This window comes from Heloderma suspectum, chromosome 2 (genome assembly GCF_057233095.1).
Source record: "Heloderma suspectum isolate Gila_16-S chromosome 2, 16-S_ref, whole genome shotgun sequence".
Lineage (NCBI taxonomy): Eukaryota > Metazoa > Chordata > Lepidosauria > Squamata > Helodermatidae > Heloderma > Heloderma suspectum.
This window is the reverse complement of record NC_139459.1, coordinates 232,209,839-232,234,038: the sequence shown is the minus strand read 5'-3', so window position 1 is coordinate 232,234,038 and position 24,200 is coordinate 232,209,839. Positions and strand designations below refer to the sequence as shown.

The window sequence follows — 24,200 nt, the reverse complement described above, 5'->3', positions numbered from 1 at the left end:
TAGATGCCCCAAATAAGAAAGCCTTTTCTTTCGACACTGGGAGCCAAGCCCTGGCACCATGTCCCTGCCTGCTCACATCCGGGGAAGAGAGCTAGGTTTTTATACTTCTCCCCTGGGGCTTTGAATCACCAACTGTGTCTGCGCACGTCGCCCAACACTCTGTGAGTCAGCCCTTACCCCAGGGCTGCGCGGGCGGTAGTACCAGGCCTGCAGCCCTATGCCAAAATTGAATGACTGAGGCCTGCTTGGGAGCACTACAGGCAGAACCCATTCACACACCCATCCAAGGAAGGAAAACAGCAGCTTTTTGCCACCTCATCTCACCGAAGAGAATTTGCACACAGTCAGCAGAAAGGAAGCAACACAGGGTGAAGCAGAGAGGTACAGAGCACAGACATTCTTCCAGCACCCGCCCTACCTTTCCTCTCCTGGGCTCCTGGGCTTGTTCTTAACTCTAATGGGTAACTGAGCGCCCATGTCCTTTTCCCAGGCTTCTGTCCACCTGCACTCAGTTTCTAGTGCCTTGCTTTCCAAGTAATTATTTAATTATAAATAAGTAATTATTTTTGTCCCTGTCCCCATGCGGAAGCAGATAAAATTGCCATTTGGGGAGGGGGTGGAGATAGCACTGCTATGTCCCCTTCTGCTCCCCTTTCCAAAGCCAGGTGTACCAATTCACAACACTGGAGCTGGAAACATCATTCCAAGAGTGGAAATGCTATATCTTACTCTGACACTGCTCTTGCCTTTATCCTAACAGTGGTGAAGCAGAGCTGGAGTCCTACTTGCTACGGATGTTTGAGGGAGGGGAGCCACAAACTCCATATTCCCATTTCCAGGGCCTAAAAGGTTCATTATCACTTATTAGCAGCATGGTGCCTCTTTGAACCCAGTTTCCCAATTATGGGAGCTTAATCCAGGGGCACCTTCTATTTAAGAATTATTTTTTTAATTCTAAGGGTATGTCTTTTGCCCCAGGCTCCTGTTGCTAGATTTCAGAGTTCTAATAAAGAAAAGTATATCCCACAAGCCTTATGTCTGCCTGCCCCTGTTCCAGATGACGCCCAGAGCTCCTCTGAACCACCAACTGTCATAGCCCCTCTTTGGGCTGCAACATCAAGAACAATTTGCCTTACTACTTCTTCTGCGCTCCCTCCAGTTGCCCTGGAATCAGTCACTTTATGGCAACAAAATGCTACATAGGATGGAAGGGCAAGGAAATTCCAATAAGGATGCGAGGTTTCTGAGAACAGAACAACAGAATCACTGGCCTGGGATTCTAATCTGACACTAACAGCCAAACTAGTCACAACTGTGGCAGACACATGTTTATTTTCACATGTCTTCCCCACTTGTGTACAAAGCAAGGGGAGTGGGGTCTTTAAAAGTAAAAGGGCTACAATGAGACACTTTTTCCTCTTCTTGCCTCATTTTCTGTATTGGAATCAAGAACGGGGTGGGGAGTGGATGGAGTAACAAACTATGAGGAGGAAAGGCATGGGGAGAGGAGGGTTCAGCATCCCCTCCTATGTGCACTTTTTTCTGTTAAGAACCCCCCCACACCATCTCCTGCGTAATATGCGAGTAGGATGTACATCTGTCACATCTGGCTTGGCCCTAAGATGGCCCCACTTCACTAATTAGCCATACAAGCGGAGACTCCCATGAAACCAACACATAAACACAAAGCAATGACAAGGTAGATCTGGTCCAAAGGAAATCTGGCCTGAACAGATCTATGGATAAGCAGCCTCCTTAAATTCTAATGTAAATAGTGATGCTACATTTGTGCTTGTGCAGAAACTTGCCTTTTCCTGATTTTAAAATCACATAAACACTCTTTAAGTTGATTGCAGGTGGGTGGGCAGGGGAGGGGCTATTCCTTAGACCATTATTTGAATGCTATCTGGAATAATCAGTTCTTGCTATCTTTAGATGACAAACAAGATATGGAAGTCAAGAGGCATGAAATACACTGTGGGTGTAAACACTGCAGCTCCTGCTGCTGGCAACAGAGATACACTCTCTTTTATGGTCCCCAATTAAAAGGAAGTTCAAGAAAGATATTATCCCAAACAACTGATGATTAGTCATCAAAAATTACAAAGAAACTACCTGCTCCAGGAGACAGCAGGGATGGCATCCATGCAAGGGTGCCGTCTGGCATTGTATCATGGATTCACTGTTACAGACAGAAGACACAAAAGTATAACACCAGTCTTGCAACAGAATGGTGGGGTACTGAGATCTTACAGTGCCTACTTCAGTGAATGTTCAGATGTAAGTCCCACTGAGCTAAATGGGATTTGCTCCCCCCAAAGTAGGCACAGAATTGTAGCCCAAGGGAGCCAAGTCTTCTCATGCTAGTTTGCCCAACTCTTGAACAGCAACAAAAGGCTAGAGAGCCCCTCAGCCCTATAATTCAAAACAGAGAAATCCAGAATTATGAAACCCAGGAAAACACACTTCTGGAGTTAAAATGAATATGCACATCTGCATTATTAAATGGGCATATTTGCACTAGGTATAAGCAGTAAAGTGACTCTCCTATATTTATTTTTTCTCTTTGTGATTGGAACAGGTGAAGCAATAGTTGTGAGGGAAAAGGGACAGAAGAACAAGTATCAAAGGCTGGGACAGAAAGTTGTGCTGAGTGCAGAAATTCCCTCCAGATTCAAAGTGCTTAGCAGAAATGGCGCATACATTTTTAAGGTTGTTGTTTACTTTACCCCACCCCACCCCTGTCACCTTAAATATATATTTAATCTTTTTCCTTTTGTTTTTTATTGTTGAAGTTCCTGTTCTGAGTTCTTATCATTCACAAATTTTAATTATATTGTTTGTATATAAAAAGTCAATAAAGAATTTTTTTAAAAAATGAAAACCAAGATACACAACATTCTGTGGCAACTATCAAACTCAGTATTAATACCTGCAATCTGTATTTCATGGCCATGTAACATTTGCAGCCTCCCACCCAGCTGCCCCACCTCTCAAATCAGGCAACATTCTGATCCCATTTCCATCCTAGTCCAGTATTCCCATCAGCCTCACCACCCCCAGCTCTGGAAACATTCAGTTTTCCTCTTTGCTCACCCTTTCTGGGTGGCTGCAGCCCCCATTTCCCAAGCACAGTCTATTCATATTCATTCTGAAAGTGACTGTGACAGCCCTAATCCTGGCCCCACCTTGTTCTTCAAGGCACAAGCCACAAGATTGGGGGGGGGGGGAGGCAAAACTAAACTGAGAACCACCCATTGTCCACTTCCCTGGATTGGGCATTGCCAAACCCAAGCAGAAAGAGCCAAAAGGTGACCGCCCCTTCCAGAGGCCTCTTTGCAGGTGTTTAGTGGGGGAGGGGGAAAAGAAGAAGAGGAGGAGAGCATTTTCCCTTCAGCACTGGGCACTCCCAGGCCTCCCCACCCAACCTGTTCAACAGGTTTCAGACCATGCTGCTAAGAGCTGCCTTCCTTTTTCTTCCTCTCCTATGAACCCCCAGCAGAAGTCATCCAGAGTTCCCCAGAAACCCCACTACTTTCGCAGAGCCCCACAGGGCTTGGCTAAGTGCCTATTTCAGTGCTGGGTGGCAGTATTCTGGTTTTGGACTCTAGATCAGGACTTACAGCAGACTGCTAGTAGTTTCTTGTCCTATCTCATCCCATCCAGGGATCCAGGCCAGGCATCTGCGCCTCCCAGTGATTCACCTGTTCTGGGCGTGGCAGCTGCAGACAGATCCACCTGTCCTGGATTCCAACACAGCCAGCACCAAGCCAAGCTAGGAACTCACAGCACTGGCTCATACACCTGCCACTAGGAGAAGCCACTGAAGGAAGCAGGACGAGTAAGAATCTCAGGCTCAGCTAAATCCAGGTCCATACCTTGGACCATCAAATGCAATACTGCCAGAAAACCTCAGAGAGAGAGAGACCACCATCCAGTGTCATGTGACTTCACTAACAGGAAACCATGAAGACAAATGTAATCTAGTGCTGAAATCATTATAATTCTGTCACCCAGTCAACCTAGATGGTCTCCCCCTTTTAAACTTTATCATAGCAAAGGTAATAAAAAAAATCAGTCCTGAACACTTTTGGCAGTATCCACAATGCATTTTGAATCAAAAGTACTCTCCCACTCTTCAGCCTGCCAAAATATTAGCCAGGACAAGAAGATGAGATGACCTAGCAGCTTTCAAACCTGTTAAAACAACAGGCACCCACACTGACAGATCCCTATTATAGCTACCCAATTATAGCTAGGGACATATGCTGTTTTATAAACAGACAAGAACCAAAACAGGTGAGGCACAGAAGTTCTGTGATCAAGTCTCCATGAGTTCTCATTTTTACCTAAAGGCAGCTGCAGAGTGCTCCAAATTTGAGTGGAGGATCCTTTTCCTGATCCAAAGCCACCCACCCCCACAACTGCTATAACCTGTGTATTTTCTGCTGAGGAACTAATAGAAATTTGGGTGGATTTAGACTGGAGAATGGGGAGAGGGTTAAACCCTACACCACCCAGACGGAGATCTTCTGCATCTCATTTGTTTTGGCCCTGTGGTCTATTATATTAATATAATATTACCGCACCCAGAAAGCTAGTACTTTTTTCCCTCCCCTCCCCCTTATAAGATATTTGCTTATCACATCTTTATTCCACCCTTCCTCCCAGCAGCTTAATATGGCTTAGACAGGGGATATCCCATTTTCTTCTCACAACAACCCCAACTATGAGGTAGTTTAGGCAGCTAAATAGTAACTGGTCCAAGATTCCCCCCACCCCAAAATGCTTCATGGCTGAGCAGGAATTTGAACTCAGCTTCCCTTAATCTAGGTCCAATACACTATCCACTACATCACACTGGCTCTAATTTGATGCTGGGATCAAATTACTCAAATGCCCCATAGCAAACAGGCTCCCAGTTGTAGAGCTGTCAGAAATATACAGTGGAAGCCAATGTGCACCAGTCAGCAGGGACACCTCCCAGTTCCCACGGGCCTAGCATGGAACAGCTGAGAAAGATGCTTTGGTCTTATTCATTCCAGTTCCTGACACAGCATGTCACCTATAACAGGACTAGCGCAGTGTGCATCCCTTCCACTAAATGCTACTAAGATACACCTTGTAGTTCATGAAAAGTTTCCAGGCCCGGGATTTCCCAAGGTATACTGCATCACATGAACGAAACTCACTGATTCTCCCACTTGAGTCCAAACAACAATTTTCACAATGACAACTTCACAGCTCCCAAATTACATGACCAGACTGCTCTTTGCAAGCAAATGGCCCGACTCAGTAAACCCCCAAGCTGGTTCAACACTCTAACTGCTATTGAACCCATAGTCTAATTTGTGTAGAGGCATCACTTACATGCAGGCAGGAATCCCGTTGGAGTAAACAATGCAGGTCCCACCATTCTCACAGGGCTTGTTGCCATCCATGCACTGTAGGGCTGCAGGGAAAGAAAAGGAACTTGGTTAGAGCATGCCATGTACGTCAGTGGAGAACAGTGAAATAATACCCAGGCTATGAAGAACAGACCAATAGTTATTGGTCACAACCACTCAATGAAAGCCCCATACATACATCCCCAAGCTGCTGCAGGAATAATAAAGGCAATGGCCATCACTGTCATGCCATGAGCTTCCAAAGGCATGCTGGCCACAGAAAGTTGGTCTAGATCAGCCTTTCCCAAAACATGGGTCCCCAGATGTTGTTATAATACAACTCCATAATTGCTGATGACTGGAACTGTAGTCCAACAACATCTGGGGACCCGAGGTTGGGAAAGGATAGTAAATGATCTGATCTCAAGAGGCAACTCTTATTTTGTATTCATGCCCACTGCTTGTCTGAATTGATGTATTTCACCTTTCTGTTTTCCAGAAGCAGCATTATACTGAGTCAGAACATTGGTCCACCTAGCTCAGTGTTGTCTTGCCTTTCCCAGCCTGGTGCCTCCAGATGTTTGGTATTCCAACTCCCATCAGCCCTAGCTAGCATGCCCAATGGTCAAGAATGCTGGGAATTGTAGCCCAAGACATCTGAAGGGTACCAGGTTGGGGAAGGCTGGGCTACACTGACTAGCAGCAGCTATCCTGGGATTCAGACAGGATTTTCTCTTAACCCCACCTAGAGACCTGGGGCCTTTTGCATACAAAGCACAACCGAACTAAGGCCCAGGTCCGTTCTCTCTCTTTTTCTCCTCATAGTAAAGCTTTATGTATTTTATTTAAACAAGGCCACAACAGTGACTGAGGGCAAACTTTGCCACCACAAGCTTTGTCCAGAGTCCCACAACAGGAAATCTTCCTTGCTAAAATGATCATATGTGGAATGTGGAATAGTTAATAGCTGCTATTGGGATGCTTCAGAACACACACACACTCACAAGAATTTATAGAGATTTGAAGGGGGAAAATGGGTTTTTCTCATGGCTTCAAATTTCCGGAAATTTTACATCTCTATAAGACAAAGAAAGAAAACTGATGTTCTGCAGATGGATCTTCACAGAACCACATGAGACAATGAGTTAAAACAGATATAAATAGGGCAGCAAAAACAGATGAAGGGATAGCCAGAATTTCCCACAAGCCACAAGTAGGCTCAACTGGCTCACTTAGTATAATCTCAACCTCTGCACTACCCAGTAACTACAGGCAAGTTTTACTGCTGAAGGTCAGAAGGTATGCAGAACCCCATCAAACATTACGGAGAAAGGGGTCAATCTGCAAAATTGTTGGGTTGGAGAAAATGGCCTCATAGCCCCCTCCCACTTGCATTTTGTGGGCAAACAAAGCACAGATCCCACAGGGAGAGGAGCAAGCACAGGGATCTATCTGAAACTCCAGACCTGCACCTAGTCTTCACTTACAATTTTTAGCAGGGATGGCACCTTATGGACCAGATCTGCCTCCTGACACTTTCCACCACAGGTTAGAAGAGGCAAGCAAGTCTCCCATGGCCCATTTCTGTCCTTCCGTGCACGTTCACATACACATGCACTCAAATAAATAAGAGGGGGGAACAATGCCTCCAGGCATTCTCTCATTTCACACTGTAAGGGTTCCTATCAACTTGGGGGCTGCATCCTTCCCACTCAGGATCATAATAATGTCAATATCAAAGAGGAGATGCCAGTCCTCAAAAAGCTTAGATGGGAAGTTTATACTTCAGGCTGAAGACATTGGCCACTTTGCCAGCCCTTACTAGAACAGTTAACTATATTCCCTCAGAGCAGAAACAAATACGCCCAGTTCAAACCCCTGCCCTAAGGCCACATGAAGGCCTCATATCACATGGAACCAGGAAGGGGGAAGGCAACAGTTTATGGGGGCAGTGCCCATTCCAGAGGAGACCGGGAGCATCTAATAACTTGCAGCAGGATTCCTGAAGACTCACTTCACTCCATACGAGAAAACCCAACATCCAACAGCTTAGGGACATGGAAATTCTTTGGCATTATGAGGGTTCCCAAAGGGCTTGATGACTCCCCTCCTCCAACAACAATTGTCCCTAAAAGGGCCCCAGATGAGGGCTAGCTGAAAGTGGCTTCAGTCTGCATAGATCCTGTGTAGACAGGTCTCTGCATGGGGAGGCTATTTTTTAAAAACAGCCTGCAAAGGCAGAGCCTTACTCCCAGACCCCCACCTCTGAAATAGAAGGATGAAGGCCTAACAAAATTTGCACGGAGAAAAAGGGGAGTCTGCAGCCATCCTACCCCTCCAATGTGTCAGCATGAGTGAGGTAGGAGGAGCCGATTAGTAAATTACCCAAGCTAAGCAAAGCACATTTCCTGATGGGGCCCAAGCTAGGGAAAAGAACCACAGGCACCCATCTCTGCCAACCATATGAGTGGGGTGCCCTATGAAAGGATCGAAATTAGAGAGACATCCATTCCCAAAAGAAGCCCTTCTCATTCGAGAGGCGCCACTAGTGCTGCTCCGGGCCTACTCAAGGAGGAAAATACAGCTGGGGAGCAGGAGGCCGGAGAATGAAACCCCTCCCCTCTCCAAGCAGAGAGAAGATGGAAGGAGCTGGGGCCCAGGCGTTTCACTCACTCTCAGCCATTTTCTAGAGACCCACTTGTAACCGAGTGCGTGCCCAGCACACAGATCAGTCCCAGACAATGCTTCTCCCCCCTCTCCTGCCGCCCCTTACTCTGTCGGCACGCAAAGCCAGCAACAGTACCGCAGCAAAATGTGCTCTCTGTAACCCCCTGTAGACAGATTATATTAAAAGACCCCATGCTGTAGTTTTCACCAATCCCAAAACTTTGACTACACATCTAGCACAGGGTGCATACAAAGGGGTGCTCCTGACAACTCCGAGAGCAAACACGTCACCAGAATCTATACAGATGGGTCTTTAGTCAGTCAGTCTCTCACACATGCACGTATGTTAAATGTGTGCGTATGTGAACATGTGTGTATATATAACGAAGCAGCAGCACTCTCATACGCCAGCTACCAAGCACAGTTATGAACAGTATTCCTAACACCCTTGCTTGTGTACACATGTGCAGAAACACTTGTGTCAGGATATGACAAAGGCAGAGATTCCTATGGAGTCCTACAAAATTCCAAGAGGCATGAACACACCCTTCCAAACATGCTTACACATATGTAACATCACATATGTGAATATGTACACAATCTCACAGGAGTACAATACACACAGCCAGTAAGGACTTCAGTAGACCACATTCCTGATGCAACACAATCCCTCAGTTTCCTCCTGTTTCCCCCTTTCCAGAGTGCAAATCCAGGTCTGAGCCAGTGAAATGCATCCCCACATGCTTTCATACTCAGAAAACATGCAGGTCATATGCCCATACACAGTTTCTGCAACCAACATTCTGACACACACAGGCCTTTCAGAATCCAAGCAAAAGCACCCAGAGGTAGGCCCCGCTTCTATGGCACAGTGCTCAGCTCTTGCCTGCAACCTTATCTCCAAAGGCCAGAGTTAAACCTAGATGGAGGCAGGCTGCTCTAGGACGATACTGTCAAAACAGTGCAGCAAACTAAAGTTATCACACCTCCTTCATATATATACAATGTGTGCCACTGTGGCAAGGACAAAATATTCCAAATCCTGTGTGCCCACCCCTCTTCCCAAGACACCGCATGGCAGGAGATGAATTCTCAGAATCTGAAGAATCCTGATTTCCTACCTTCGAAGAGAAAGATAAGACCTTGCACACAAGCAACCCACAAAACCCCTTTGATCAATCAGCATTAGTCTCCCCAAAGGCCTAGGAAATTTGCTCCCAAAAGCTCTGGTTTTGTATCAGCCCATCCAGAAACAAGTTGGAAAGCAAGTAGGTTTCATGCTCTTTAAAGAACCACTGGAAATAAGAAATGGCAGAGGTCACCCATCAAGGCAGTGAAAAGCCAGAGACTACAATTGAGAAGCCCTGGCTCCTACTGCTTTGACCACTTAATCCCCATGCTCTTTGCAGGGCTAGGCTAGATGCCAGGAATCTTGGCTTCTCACCCCCATCCCATCGCTTCCTCACTGACAAACAGCACTGTTCTACCCATGCAAATAGCATTTAATAATAACAAAAACAGTGTGAAGGAAATCCTAAGTGTCATCTCCCCTCTTAAACAGGGATATAGGGTACTTTGCCCCATAATGATTTGACCAGAATAAGCTATCCATATACTTCAAACGTACAAAAGAACAGGATTCTTTGTGTCAGCAAGTCTGCATAAACAAGCTACACAAGTTGAGAATTCAGCCTTGTCTGTGGAGTTCAGCATCCTAGGAATCATTGTCTTAAAAGCAAATTTCTAACTCTTACGGCTGTGAAGTATTATGTAGGTATGTACATATGTATGTGTTACATGTGTAAATGTGTTACATTTATATCCTGCCTGTCCTCCAAGAAGCCCAAAGCAGCCTACATGATCCTCCTCTTCATTTTCTCCTCACAACAACCCTGTGAGGCAGGTGAGGCTGAGAGTCAGTGACTGGCCCAAAGTCACCCACTGAGCCTTTTGGCCAAGCAGGGACTAGAACCCAGGCCTCCTGAGTCCCAGTCCAATACTCTAACCACTATACCACATTGGCTCTCTCAAGTAAACTTGAGAAAAGCCAGGAGGGAAGGCAGACTAGACTTTCCAGTAGTCAGGCGGCAAGGCTGCAGTACCTTGCATTAGTACCTTGCCCTTCCCCACAACTAGCAGAAAGGCCAGGCAAAATAATTTGTTTGACTTGTATAATTTATTGAACCTGCAAGATTCTGCACAGAATGTGGATTGTCTTGGCACAGATTTTTTTTAAAACACACACACACAAAGTACACAGGCCTACCCACATATCTTGTAAAAGGCACTGCATCTCAGCAAAAATATCAGACCTTATATTTAGGGGCAAATCTCCTAGCCTCACTGGATCACTTGTGACACGTTAGTCCACAGTGCAATACTTTCTCTTAAATGGTTTTTATCAAACATGTCTTGCTGTAAAAAAAAACAAAAAACAGAAGTTTTCTTGTAAATGCATCCTTGTAGTTCGAAGCATTTTAGACACTTCCTTGAGACTTTGGAGAAGTGAATACTTCTCTGTCCTGATGACCCCTCTTTCCTCAACAACAGTATCATTACAATCTAGATCTGAGAAGCCTCATGGTTTGTACTCCCAGTTTGTGTTCAATTATGCTATGTTTGGAAATTGCCGGATTTAATTTAGTATATTTAACTTTGCCAAAGTATTTTTACGGCTATTGTCCTTTATGAGATCAAAAGCAGCAGTTTCTCTTATCCCATGGCTGACAGCTTTGCTGTTTAGCTGGTAGTCTCTGAGTATCTTTCGGATGTAACCATTCATATGGCTAGTCAGGCATTTGTAGCCCCAGAAACAAACAACAGGCAGGCACTGATGCTTTCACTGGGGTTAGCTTAGTTCTTAATAGAGGATGAAATGGCCACTTCTAATATTGGCTACAGTGATAGTAGTGACCAAAGTCCAACACTCCCATGTGCTAATTGGGCCCTGTTTCTGGGCTCAGGTGTACAGAGAAAAGGCCTAGTAGACCAGGGTGGTTCTATTTCAACTCCCAGAAGCCCCTGCCAGCATGGCCAATGGTCAGGAAAGCGGTGAGTTGACATCCAAAACATTTGGAGATCTACTTTCTGCACACACTTGTGCTACAGTCAAGAGAACAGAATGGAGGAAAACTCTGAATCGAAGCTTCAAGTTGCCATGCCTGTTTTTTGGTGTGGAAGAAAAAGCAAAGAAATCTTGTCCTTGGCAAAGAAATCAGATTTATGGTAACTGGTATACCCCACTCTGCCAGAAAGGCCGCCTGACGGTGACAGAAGAGCAGTAAGAGCACATCCTCCTCTTGGGATTTGCAATCTCTGGCTCTTGGCTCAGAGTCGTCTCCTGATCAGACACCTGTCTTACTAGTTGCTCCAATTAAAAATAAAACATCAAAGACACAGTTATACAGAATTCTCTTGACCTGGCTTTTAATTAATACAGGTCTCATTTTAATTGGGCATAGAGATGTTCAAGAGGATATATAATGGAGAAGCAATTGAAATGCAGGAAAAATGTCATGTTTTTTTACCCTGAAGAGGAAGAAACACTATATATCTTGTACAAAGCTGACTCTTTCATCCACATTGATATCTTGCCAGTATTCCAAACCTGTCCATTCCTTGCACCAGAAATTAGCTCATCTTCTCAGTATGTTAATGGATAAAAGTATTGTTCCATACGCACACCATATACAACCACAGCTGTTCAATTCCATGACATACCTGTATACAACGTTGGATCCAGATTTAGTCATATTTCAAGTAGACCCATTATTTCAATAGGTCTACTCTAAGTATGACTATGTCTGTATCTAACCCACTGATATTTGGAATGACGGTTTCATTATAGTTAGTGTTGTCAGACTGTTAGGGCTAATACCCATATTTCAACTTCATGGAGTAACATACAATAACCCCTGATCATTGCAAGATCATCTTCGAGGATTTTTTTTCTTGTGCTGCCAATTTGGACTGTGTGGTTCTGGACCTTGTTGTCTCTAGAGGAGTTATGCAAGTGTGCCCGCAATCCCTCATCTTCAGAATGAATGCTTGCATCACTGACCTACAGCTTGCAACCCCCCTTTGCATAAGTGTCAAGCAACTGCACGTTATTTTGGAACCAGTTCATGCTTTGTAGGGCAGACGTGTTTTCTGTATCTACACCACAGTTGCACACCAGACTCACATGTCTTTGAAGACACAAGGAAATGCACCCCCTTTCAACATTTCATCTATTTATTTGTATGCCACTTTTCCGCAAAATTGTGCCCAAAGTGGTTCACAACATAACAAATGAACAGCAGTGAATATAATTTTACAACATGTCGTTGTTCAGTCGTTAAGTCATGTCCGACTCTTTGTGACCCCAACAGCAATAAATATAACAATATTCAAAAATACAATAGAAACAATTACAAATAGCCATAATGTTAGCAGATAAATATCAGTACATACAATATCAAATAAAACAGTACAAATAAACTAATCTAGCAAACAACTGAGCACTAAATAGGAGAGAGAATAAAGCGTAACACAGAAATATAAGCAACGCTCCCTAAAGATAAATAAATCTCCATTCCACATGGGTTCTCCACAATTAGCCTACAAACACTGGTTGGCGGCCACACCTGTCACCTGTGGCAGCCTTCCTTGCTTTCACCTTGGTGTCCTCTAATAGTCCCTTCCCCAGAAAAGGATTGCCAGTCCTCCTGCAAGCCCCACATACCCACAGTTTTGGCATTACTCAACACCCTAGAGTATTCCACTGTGTGTCCATGTGCTACAGACCAGCACTAGAGTGTTCACTGCAAGGCAAGCAGTGAACATTCTGGATACCCTTGCAATATAAAAGTGCAATACCACCACTATGGAGCTGGAATTGTGAAACTGTCACCAACACAGAGGGACATGTCTGTAGACTTCCTGGCTAGGTGGGGACTTGTCATTCTGCAAGATAATCATAATAGTCCTTTTTTATTTTTTTCAAAATAGAGGGGAGAATAGGCTGAAAGGGGTAAGGTGACCACTCTTCACCAAGAAGGCCCAAATTATGCCATGAAGACCAGCATTGTGTCCTTGACAAATTAAGTAGTTTTTAATGGCACCACAGCAGCTAGGCCATAATACTGTGTTAAACACCAGACAGTTCCTTTGAAATGTGGCCTGTCCCTGATGACACACCATGGGTTATGCAACTTCAACTTGACATCAGGCTTGACAAGTTTCTTCCATCACAGAAAAGGATACCCACCAAATGGCTCAGAACTAAATCCTCCCAGATAGTAGTAACATAATGTGCAGCCAGGATCTGGCATTCAAAGGAGGCAAAACTTTACATTCATACCCAGCCCTTCCTCCAGCGGGGATTCCCAACTCAAAACCCATTTTTTCCGTGAAGCTTCTGGCTTAAAACTTCTGTATTCTTGGAGAAGCACTCTATCACCCAGATACCAGAGGAGCTAGAACAATGTGGCTCCTCTATTACACAGTCCACCCATGTTTAAGTTTGCAATAGAAGACACACAGGTATGGAGCACGTGCATTTCAACAGTATGAGGTCATCAAACAGGAGGAAGGGGTCCCGAGGAACAAATGTGCATCCTGAAAGACACATTGGCACTTGTGCCTTTCAAGCTATCAATTTGAGAAGACTGATATGATCTACATATAGAATTCCATGGCTTCTTTTCCTTACAAATGAAATGATGGACACAAAGTATTACCACCCCTTGATGAGTATTGGGTAGAAAGATGCACTGCAGGGTGAATCTCACTTTGGGCCTCCACCTGGCCATCTCCAAGCAAAAGCAAAGACCCTGTTCCATTTCCTTTTCTAGGCATGGCTGAAGCTGGGGGACAAGATTCTAAAACATCCTTCCCCATGCTGGTGGCCTTCAGATGTTTTGGACTACAGCTGTCAGAATTCTTGGCCATTAGCTGTACTGGCTGGGCCTGATGGGAGCTGTAGTCCAAAACATCTGAAGGTCACCAGATCTAGTGATTTATTCAAATGCTCTCTCAATGTATTGATTTACTGTAGATATCCAGTTCTTCTGGAGCCAGAATGTCACCCTCCCAACAAACCTTCATCTTGGAAGCCTGCTTATAAATGCATACTTGTGGTTTGAAGCATTTTAGACACTTCATTGAGCCTTTGGAAAGAAAATGTTTTTTCTGTCTCTATGACCTCTCCTGAGCATGGGCAGCTACTTGAAGAACCCATTTCAAGCCACCAGAAGGGAGCATTGCTCATGCATATTGCATTACAGGGATAGATGGGACTTGATAGCATTTTCTGAAAGTACTATCATATATTCCCAACTCATCCCAATATGACCTCTAAGAAAATCATGGAACAATTTCCCTTCCAAGAAATACCAGTTGTGATCTGGCCCCAGCATAGGGATACAGAATGACAGACGGAAGCATGAAGGGTTTCACCCAATAAAAGGGGCAGTGCAGCTGGCCCCGCCCCCACGGTCACAGAGTTCATCACCTCCTGGTGTCCATGGGTTGACCATGGATATCTGAACCATAGAAGCCTATGTGCGTAAACCTCTACCTGCACAGGCTTCTATGGGAGTGGAAACCTGATTGTGCTGCAGTTGTTCCCCGTTCTAGGAGGAGTAAGCACTAATGAGGAATTAATGGCTAGGGAACCCAAGGGATTCTTCAATGAGAAGAACCAAAATGGCAGATAAACGTTCCTGAAAGACCCCTTGCCCACCACTACCAATTCCCTTGCTCACAGCAGGGGAGTATTGGGTGCATTGTCTAGTGCACGCTCAGTTAATGCAGGATGATAGTGAAGCTCAACGGGCTTAGCCAATGGCCCCACATGAAGAGAGTGTGCATCCCAGAATTCTCTGCAGCATGCGAGGGCTTGGCACATGGAAGGCACCTAGGGGTTACTCAGCAGACAAGGCACTGGAGGAAAGATGCCCTGAAGGGAGAACGTTTGAAAACCATTGCCTGACCGCAACAAACATGCATGTTGCAAGCTCTCTAGCACTACTGGCCTTTCCCCACACAGTAAGACCTACTACAGGAATATTTCTCAAAACAACCATCCAAGAATGGAAGAAAGAGTCCCAGGAAAATTTTTCCACAACTTCCCATCTTCCTTTAACATTTAGATGACACAGGACATGTGTACCACCCACATATCTCGGTTACCATGTAGGGTGTGGTTGAGTGATTTCAGGCCCTTTTTGGCAGGCGCTCATAAACAGGACTGCATATACTCGTTACTTAAAAAAAGAAGATACAAATTCTGTGCCAAGGTATATTAAATTCTGAGCCAAGAAAAACTGAAAACTATGGCTTGGATAAATTATGCAAAGTGAGCAAATTTGCATGTGTTAGCCATTTTGTATAATGCATTCTTAGTCATAGGGAGGGAGAAACAATTATTCAGGGCACCGAAGCCCCATTTCCTGAATACAGGAAGCTCTGTTCAGCCTCTCCTCCAGTTTTTCAAACATTGCCAAGCTTTGCCTAGCCCTCCCTATTTTTGCAACCATAAGGGCTAGAAGCTTGGTTTAAAGAACCAACACTGAGTTTCACAGCAGGAAGAATTCTGCACCCAATACCAATTTTCATGCTTGTATAAAATATATACATGGAATGCCCACAACCTGTTTGCAAGGCACCTGGCAGCAGCAGTACCAACTCCCACCACAGGACAGAAAAGAGAAGAATTATTCTTTATTTAAAGCATTCCCCACTATGTGGCTCTGAGAGTAGCTTAAAGATTAATAAATACCAGACAGTCCCTGCCTCAGGCTTACAATCTAAAAGGACAGGATAACTAAGGAAAAGAAAAGATGGGGGGAAACAAGAAAACTCAGGCACCTTAACATTATACAGGTCGTATAATTACCAGCTGTAATGCGGCTATAATGCTGTAACACAGCCAGGCATTGTAGGCGTTCTTATCTCAGCCAGCTGACATGGAATTGGTCCCTCTATTGCAAAGGAGTTACCACTGCACAGCCCAAGTACAATTCTGCCTAGACAGGGAGATTGTGAGTGACCATCTCCTAAGAGTGACTGTGCCTAAATAGCAAGGACAACAAGATGTCCCCTTCCCAGTGGTTCCATTCCGATTCCCCAAAGGGGTCAGTCACCCCCCCCCCAGGGTCTGCAAGGCAATGAAAGGACAAGGGGTTGCCACCGCTTTAGGCCCAAGTCACATGACCAACATTTGCACTCATTTTCACTCCATCCTCACTTCACCAGCCCACATTGAATGTTGAAGAGGCAGTCATCTGGAAGTTCCATGGTGGGCACCAATCCTAATTTCACCATTCTGTGCAGCAGCATGGTAAAAAAAAACCAACCAAAAATACCAGGATCCATGCACATAATGGACTCAGAGACTGCTTTCAACACAAGCACATTTAATCCCAGGCTGATTTTTTAAAAACAACAGCAACAACAACCCCACACCAACAACATGGGTACATATTGAAAAAATCAGCCCCCAAAGTGACTGCATACAGCAAAGCTCCAGAGGGGCTCTTCCCAAGCCCTCTCCAGCTGCCTTTGCGATACCTTTGTTAACTGGCTAGCAATGTGGGCAGAATAAAGGGGCACAGACTTGAATGGCCAGCGGCTGGCCTGCCATTACATCTGGAGGGGCTGCAGCAGGGAGGCAGCTGCTGTATCGCAACAACTCTCTGCTCTGAGCACAGACAGCTTCAGCTCACAGAATCTATAAAAGGCGGGAGGGTCAGTAGGATTGGATGCATCCCACCATTGCTCAGGTACGGGCTCAGCACCAAAGAAAACCAGGAATACGAACGAACATACACACACACACACACCCCTCTGCCCCAAATACAGCTGAAGACAGGGAAGCCTGTCAGCAAAAAGGGTAACACCCACTGAAAACCTCCATACTAGCACCAAGGAAGACCTGTCAGGGGTGACATTTTGGCAGTTCTAGAAAGAATAAAATGCCCGCTCCTCCCCCCTAAAAAGGGGAGAGCTGGAAAAACAAGAGAAGATTTCAGATCCACACAGAGGAGGCCTGCAAAAGCACAAACCTCTATGGAGCCTCAGAACTGGAGACTGTGTAGGCATGGAAGGTCTCCTTCCCAACTCCAGAAAAGAGATTTTAAAAAGAGAAAGGGATAGGGCTGAATTCAGGCTTTGAATTTAGTGTGCAAACTAAATTCAAAGAATCAGTCCCACTAATCTCCAGATTAATGTATGACTTTAAGCCTGAAATCCTATACACACTCACCTGGGAGTAAGTCCCACTGAATTCAGTGGGGCTTACTTCTGAGTAGACATGTACAGGATTGCACTGTAAGTAAATTCACAAACTGTGTAGCTTGGTACGTATTTTTTTTGTTAAAGAAAGGTGAGCATTTATTTAAATGTTCATAGCTCCTTCCAAACAACCATAGTTCTGATTGAAAAATGAATACATTCCAGACTCAGATTTACTGTTTATTAGCAATGGATTTCACCCATTTTAGAAGGAAAGGGCTATGCCATAGGAAGGGATGCTTCGTGTGTCACAAAATCCCTTCTACACAGAAGGAACTAAGGCAAAAAATCTGCATGCAATGACCATGCATCCAGGTTTTCCATGTCATGACATGCAGTGTACATTGCTGGGAAGCCAAGGCCAAATCGCAGTAAAAGGAACTCCTGTGCACCTGATCATGTGAAGCTGCCCTCAGATGAGGGCTTCATCAACAGAGGCACTTTACTACAGATCATCACATTGTTATCAGTGCAGCCAGGCAGAAAAGAACCAACAGCCATGGAAGAGACAAAATGTCTGGTTTGCAGACATGGAGGTGGATGAGGCCTAAGTTCCAGACCCTAACTTCCATATGCAGCTAATCCCAGACTATTTTCTCCCCCACTAGACACACTTCCAGCCCTTGAATGACCCTTATCTGGAACAGCCCAGCCCACAGCAAAAAAATATCTCACCCTCCCAGTTCAGACTCAGGAAACTTGGCCAGATTTGCCCCTCACACTGAACCACCTAGTCCTCGAGGCCCTCTACACACTGTTCTGGGAGGCTTAAGGACAAGGGTCCCCAGTCACTTCAGCACTATTATTCCAAATTCTCTAGAGTCACTAAAAACGTTCAAGTGTGGCTCAAAGCAGCAGCGTCAAGCCCTTGTCTGGCGCAAGACCGCCAGAGCTTCGGCAGCACTGCGGTGGAATTGCTCAACCAAGAACAATGGCCCATCTATGTCCAGCCAAGCAGCAAGCTGGCGGGGAGGGGAGGAGGGGATTCATATTCCTGGGCATCCACAATCGACAGCATCCTGGCCTCATGCACAGCGCTAGCTACACATTCCCACGCACTGCAGAACCAGCTGGCTGGGAACGTTGTAATAAGCAAGGCCGGCTTCCTCAAACCAGTCGGATGGCTTTCATGGGAGAGTGAAACCCATGCTGAATAATAGCCCTACATTCTATTTACCTTTCGCAGCAATTATCTCATCCCTGGCATCCTGCTGCACGTTACATAGGGCAAAGCAAGTTGCTGCATGACACCCAATTAAATCATCTTATCTCCCGTTTGCATCACCATTTATTCCCAGCGCACAAATTGGAAAAAAGACAGCTGGGGGGTGGGGGGAGAAATGGGTTTCATCGGAGACTGAGCCACTCCAACTCCCCAGGAGCATGAGAACTGGCTGGCTCAGTTGCTGAGCTGTGCACTCCCTAGCATGTTCCAAGATGCCTTTCTAATTCCACAACCAAGGATCTGCAACTTCTAGGCCAGCCAGAGACCCAGTTTCTTTGGATCTGAAGCAGCCATGCATTGGCTATAACACTAAGTGCACTGGCTGGAATGGCCCTTGGACAGTTTATTGGGAGTCACGTACAGCAACAATAAAAGTTTGTACATCCAGCAGAATGTGAAGGAGGGGGGCAAGGGGGCGACAGCTGCTACTACATCTGCCCAAATCATCAACACCCTTCTCTCACCATCCTGTACGCACAATGCACCACGACAAAAGCACCATCAAATCCAATGCCAACTCAAGTGTTACCATTCAAGGAGGCCGTTTCATGACAAGCCCAAAGGGGTGTGTGTGTGTGGGTGTGTGTGTGTGCATGAATCTTACGTACATCACCCCCTAATGGCCCCTATCACAAGCAAATGTAAATATATGCTCCACAACAGCACACAAGCCTGTCACATAAATGTGTCTATGTGCACAGCTTTCCCCCAAATTCAGTGCCCAGTCAAGTAACTATGCGTTCACAGAGACCAGTGTGACTTGCATATCCTACTGTTGTGCATTTCAGCATCGCTATTCCCCTACAAAGATATGTTTGTGTGTGTGTGTGTGTGTACACACATATACACCACTTGCAAAGTCATGAAGTTCTGAATATACTGTTTGCCAACTCCTTCCATTTACACTCCTGCACAACAAGCATGTCACCTTAATGCTTGTTTCCTCGTTTACCTTCTTGAACACAGACACATACCACAGAGAACCACATTCCGCCACACACACGCTCTCTAAACCTCAATGGGATACTACAGCATCAAGCGTCTCCCTTCCCGAGCCTGGCCGAGTAAAAGCGCACTTGCAAGAAGCAGAAAGAGAAAGCCACGGCGAGGGAAGGTTGCCGCGAAGACAGAGTGAAGCCAGATCCCAAATCCACACTCCGGCTTTTTCACTTGCTCCGAGTTGGGGAGCTGGAACGGGCTGGCGAAGAAAGTTTGCTTCAAGTAAATAAAAAGTGTAAGATTGTTTCCCCTGTAGCTCAAATCAGTGCCGATGAATTACGCGCGCCCCCTCCCTCCCCTCCAAGCCGGTTCAGCCTAATCGCTGCCTCTTCTCCCCCTTCCCCCAATCTGGAATTAAACAATGATCGTTTATTTTCTTTGTGGTCGGACTCCGGTTCAGTAACCCTTTCCCCTCCCCTCCCCTCCTTCTCGGGGGGGGGGGGGAGAAAGGTCAAGGAATTATCTGAGAACAAGGAAAATAACTTAAGGGTCCCGCACTGCCTGGACTGCAGCTCAAGGCACCGAGAAAAGGGCGAAAGGGCTCTAAAATGCTCCGGCGAAGTTTGAACAGAAGTTTGAAAAGAGGAAACGAAGAGGCCCGTGATCGAGCCTACCAGCGTCCCAGGAAAGCGGGGGGGGAGGGCCTCCCTATGTGCACCCACAGAGTTCCTGAGCGCCGCGGGGAGGGGGGACTCCCACCACCCGGCCCGACGCAGCAGCTCAAAGCTCCTTACCTACTCCCAGCGCCAGTTGCGCCAGCAGGGCGATGGCCAGCAGGCTACAGCCCAGCCATGCCCGCCACGGGCCCCCGAGCCGGGACGCCAAGCCCATTCCACCCCCCAGTCCTGCCGCTGCTGCCCTATAGATCCATGGAAGGGGCCGAGCTCAGGCTGCAGCTAGACACCGAAAGCGCGGCGGCGGCGGCGGCGGCGGCGGCGCCTCCTACTCGTTCCCGGACCCTGGGAAACTTCGCGGAGTGAGAGCGGGGCGGGGCGACCCCGCTGCCCGGGGGCGGGGTCCGCACCCAGCCCGCCTGGCCTGGCTCGGCTCGGCTCCCACGCTCCCTCCTTCCCTCTCTCCCACCCCCCACCGGCCCCCACCGCTTTCACGCCGAGGGGGCGCGGGGGAACGAGCGTGTACGGAGCCGGAGAGGGAGCGTGGCCTGTTGCAGGACTTCGCAGGCTCCCCGCTCCCGCCGCCCTTCAGCGGGATCTGGATACTGGGGGGGGCGGTGCCCCTCCCTTTACAACACAACATACATGCACATCTGGATGCTTATAGGGAAGTGCGAGCTCGCTTTCTGGGGGAGGCTTGTTGTGGCTTTTAGCGGAGGCCAACGTGGGCTGTTGGGTTTGGGCCCAGCAAAGAGGATTATTTTTAGGATTTCGGGGCGGAGGCGAGGGAGAAAAGGGGGCGCGCGGAGGGGGCTGGAAGCGCCACGGTGGGAGTGGGAGGGAAAGAGAGCAGGCCGGGGGAAGCGCTGGATGGCTTGGCTCGGTTATATCCTCTAGCCACCACCAGGCCGCCTTGCATTTTCCCACACACGAGCCAGCGAGCTCTCCAAACGTGACCAAAAAAGTTGCTGTTTTCATGAGCGACCAAATTCCCCAAGGAGAGGAAAAAGTTTCCATCCTTCCCCCAGATGAGGGGTGGAGGCAGCAGCCCAGCGCAACGTCTGCTTGTTTCCAGTGGCACAAACCCAGGAGTCCGGGCATGTAGCTGCACTGGGGTGGGGGAGAGAGAAGGGGGAGCTACAAAGGAAAGTCTAAGCCCCTTCCAGAAATTTCGTATTTCTGAATCTTTGCTATGTCTACACAGCTAAATATTTGTTACGCTGATCAGTCACTGTGGCGAAATTCGTTGTGCAAAATGATGGCTGGAGACAGGGAGCGGGGGGGCGGCGGAGCGGGGAGAGGCAAAATTTAACATCCTGTTGGGCTCTGAGCTTATTATAAGATCCCATATTACTGCATTCCAATCCAGACATGAATATCCAACCTACTGCTGGCAACTCCCCGAAAACTTCGGCATCATGGCGCTGCCTGTTTCAAATGTGCACAGGCAGTTATGGGCAGTTAAGAAATTGATATGAAATAGTGCAGGACGGATAGTAATGGCGGTCGCTAAATGCGTAGTTTGGATTACAAAACGTAATGGGTTAGAACTAGGATCTGCCTTCTGGTCCCAGAATGTGCCTCTGCCCGTTCTGGCGGGAATCTCCCTTTCCTCCAGCACCACAGCTCACCCCATCCAGCAGCGTCTTCTGACCCTCTGTGTAGTATTTTCAGGAGCCTGGAGGGGCTGCCTTGGGGTGGAAGGGGCTTCCACCAGCCCAGCTGCATGTGTCTAAATCTAGATCCAAGCCATCCAGTTTAAAAATGAACAAAAGTAATTTTTCATGGAAGTGATCATTGGAACTCATTGCCACAGTACGTGGGTCAACAAGATAACAAACCATTTAAAAGTCTGGATAAATCAGTGTCTAGAAAGATAGATCTCTTCACCAAAAAATGCCCCTTTTCTCCTGGTGTTCAGGGTAACGCAAAATATTCATCCCCTTTCAGACTCCTTTGCGGGGAGCTTGATTATGTTAGATGACTCAGCCAGATTTTCAAGAGAAGGGCTAGCTCCTTGCTCCACCACCAACTCACTGTATGACCTCACATGGATTACTCAGCTTCTTTGGGCCTCCTTTTCCATATTTTGGACTTGGAAATAATGTCCCTGCTTTGTTTCACAAAGCACAGCCAAACTGAGACACCACAGTGCCAGGATGACAAAGTAGTTATGCACCAGATTAAAAGCAGGCTGGCATGGTCAAACTCCTTAGCCATGGGCAAACTCCCGGTGCTTCCAGACGAAGCTTTTATTGTGCAATTGCCCTGCTTCATCCATGGAATTTTACGGGGTGTTCCGTGATGTGTTTTCCTGCTGCTTCCATCTTTTTTCTTAACAGGAAAAATGCATTCAGGAAGAAAAGACAGAATAGCTGCATGATGCCTTTTGACTGGTAGCGCTAGGATCCTTCCGTTTGGAAGCACCCTCAGTTTCCGTCATTAGTTTCCTGCTCCTAATGTCTCCAGAAGCTAACATCCATTTCAGGCATTAAAAATGCCTCATGTTCATTCAGGTTACAGGAAGCCAGATTCCGGCTGAACATCAGGAAAGCAATACGACAATGGAACCAATTACCTAGGGAGGTGGTGGGCTCTCCCACACTGGAGGCATTCAAGATGAAGCTGGACAGCCGCCTGTCAGGGATGCTCTGACTTGGATTCCTGCATTGAGCAGGGGATTGGACTCGGATAGTCTTATAGGCCCCTTCTAACCCTACTATTCTATTATTCCATTCTATGATTCTATGATCTCAGTAAAGCTTGAACACCTAAACTGTACTGCTCCACCCTGTTATTTTTGCTCTGAATCCTATGTGTGAAAAGACCCTCATAAAGTTTTAAAAATATATAGCTCTGTTGGTCCATGCAGCGGGGGGGGACCCCAAGCAGGAACAAACACAGCAACCACAATACTATTATTTGAGCCAATCAAGATTCTCAATGTAGTGTGTCAGCTTTAGAGTTTCACAGCACTCTTCCTCAGGCAGGATGTTTGCTTTGTTCAACTTCTTGCTGAAAGAAGAGTCCTGTGAAAGTTGAAACATATGAATCTTGGACAGTCCTAATTAAAGTATTCTGTTTGGTTCCTGCTGACTGAGTAGAAAGCTCTGTGCTTTACCTACTTATCTCACTTTCTCTGACATGTCTGGCTACAGAAGCTGCAGAACTCGCCTGTGCCAGTGGGCCAATGATGGGCGTAAAGGCTTGGTGCTCACGTCTGAGGACTGGTGGAACCAGTCTTAAGCCAGGCCCATTCCCTGCTACGGGCAAGTAACTCACATCTGGCTGCCTGGCTGCCTTCCACAGGAATGAGGAGGGAGCTGGGGCCAGGGACTTTCAGGAATGTTCAGGCTGCCACTCTGCACACAGGGTTCCCACTCATCCTTTGCCAAGGCTCTCAGAGGGGAAGAGAAGCAGATCACACATCCTCAGAGCCAGGACTCTGGACCCATAAGATCCTGCTGCAACTGGACCTTAGGCCTTCCCAAGCCCCACATTACAATCCAGACCACCACTCCCCCCCCCCGGCCCCCCATCCCTTACAAAGTTGCAGCGTTTCTTGGCCACAATGGACTGATTTTCAAGACCAAACACAAGCTAGGTTGAGTGGATACTGCTTCTTCTCCACAAGGACTGTTCAACGTGTGCATTTTAGTACCATCAAACTGGAGAGGAACCCTAGCTCAGTGGTAGAGCACTCTGGGCTGTCTCAAGGTATTTGGGCTCCCTAGGCAAGGAAATTGAGTTCAGGAGGGGCGTGGGCACAAATTTCCTGGGATGTTGATATCTTCTATTTTTAATTTCTTTAACGTGGCAACACTTATCAGCGTCACTATATTGTAAGGTGCTTTAAATGTTTGTTTGGAACATAGTATACGTGTCCTTTAAACCAGTGGTCTTCAACCTGTCTAAAACTAAGACTCACCTCTGATTCCCAACCTGCAACAGGGGAACCATTTTCACTTTTTGTTTATATGGGTTGGGGAGGAACCAACACTTCTTTAGACACACATTCTCCTGTTCCACCAA

The 24,200-nt window shown here is 46.6% G+C and overlaps 1 protein-coding gene across 1 annotated transcript in view; it reads right to left on the bottom strand.

The window, feature by feature from the left end:
- Nucleotides 1-20,522, bottom strand: part of NOTCH3 (notch receptor 3) — a 68,129-nt gene extending 47,607 nt beyond the window's left edge. The window contains exons 1-2 of the mRNA XM_084838432.1: nucleotides 20,289-20,522; nucleotides 5,371-5,452 (exon numbers count right to left, since the gene is read on the bottom strand). Coding sequence (XP_084694558.1) covers nucleotides 5,371-5,452; nucleotides 20,289-20,385 — 179 coding nt within the window. The 5' untranslated portion in view covers nucleotides 20,386-20,522. The remainder of the gene's footprint in view (nucleotides 1-5,370; nucleotides 5,453-20,288) is intronic.
- Nucleotides 20,523-24,200: the final 3,678 nt, after the last annotated feature.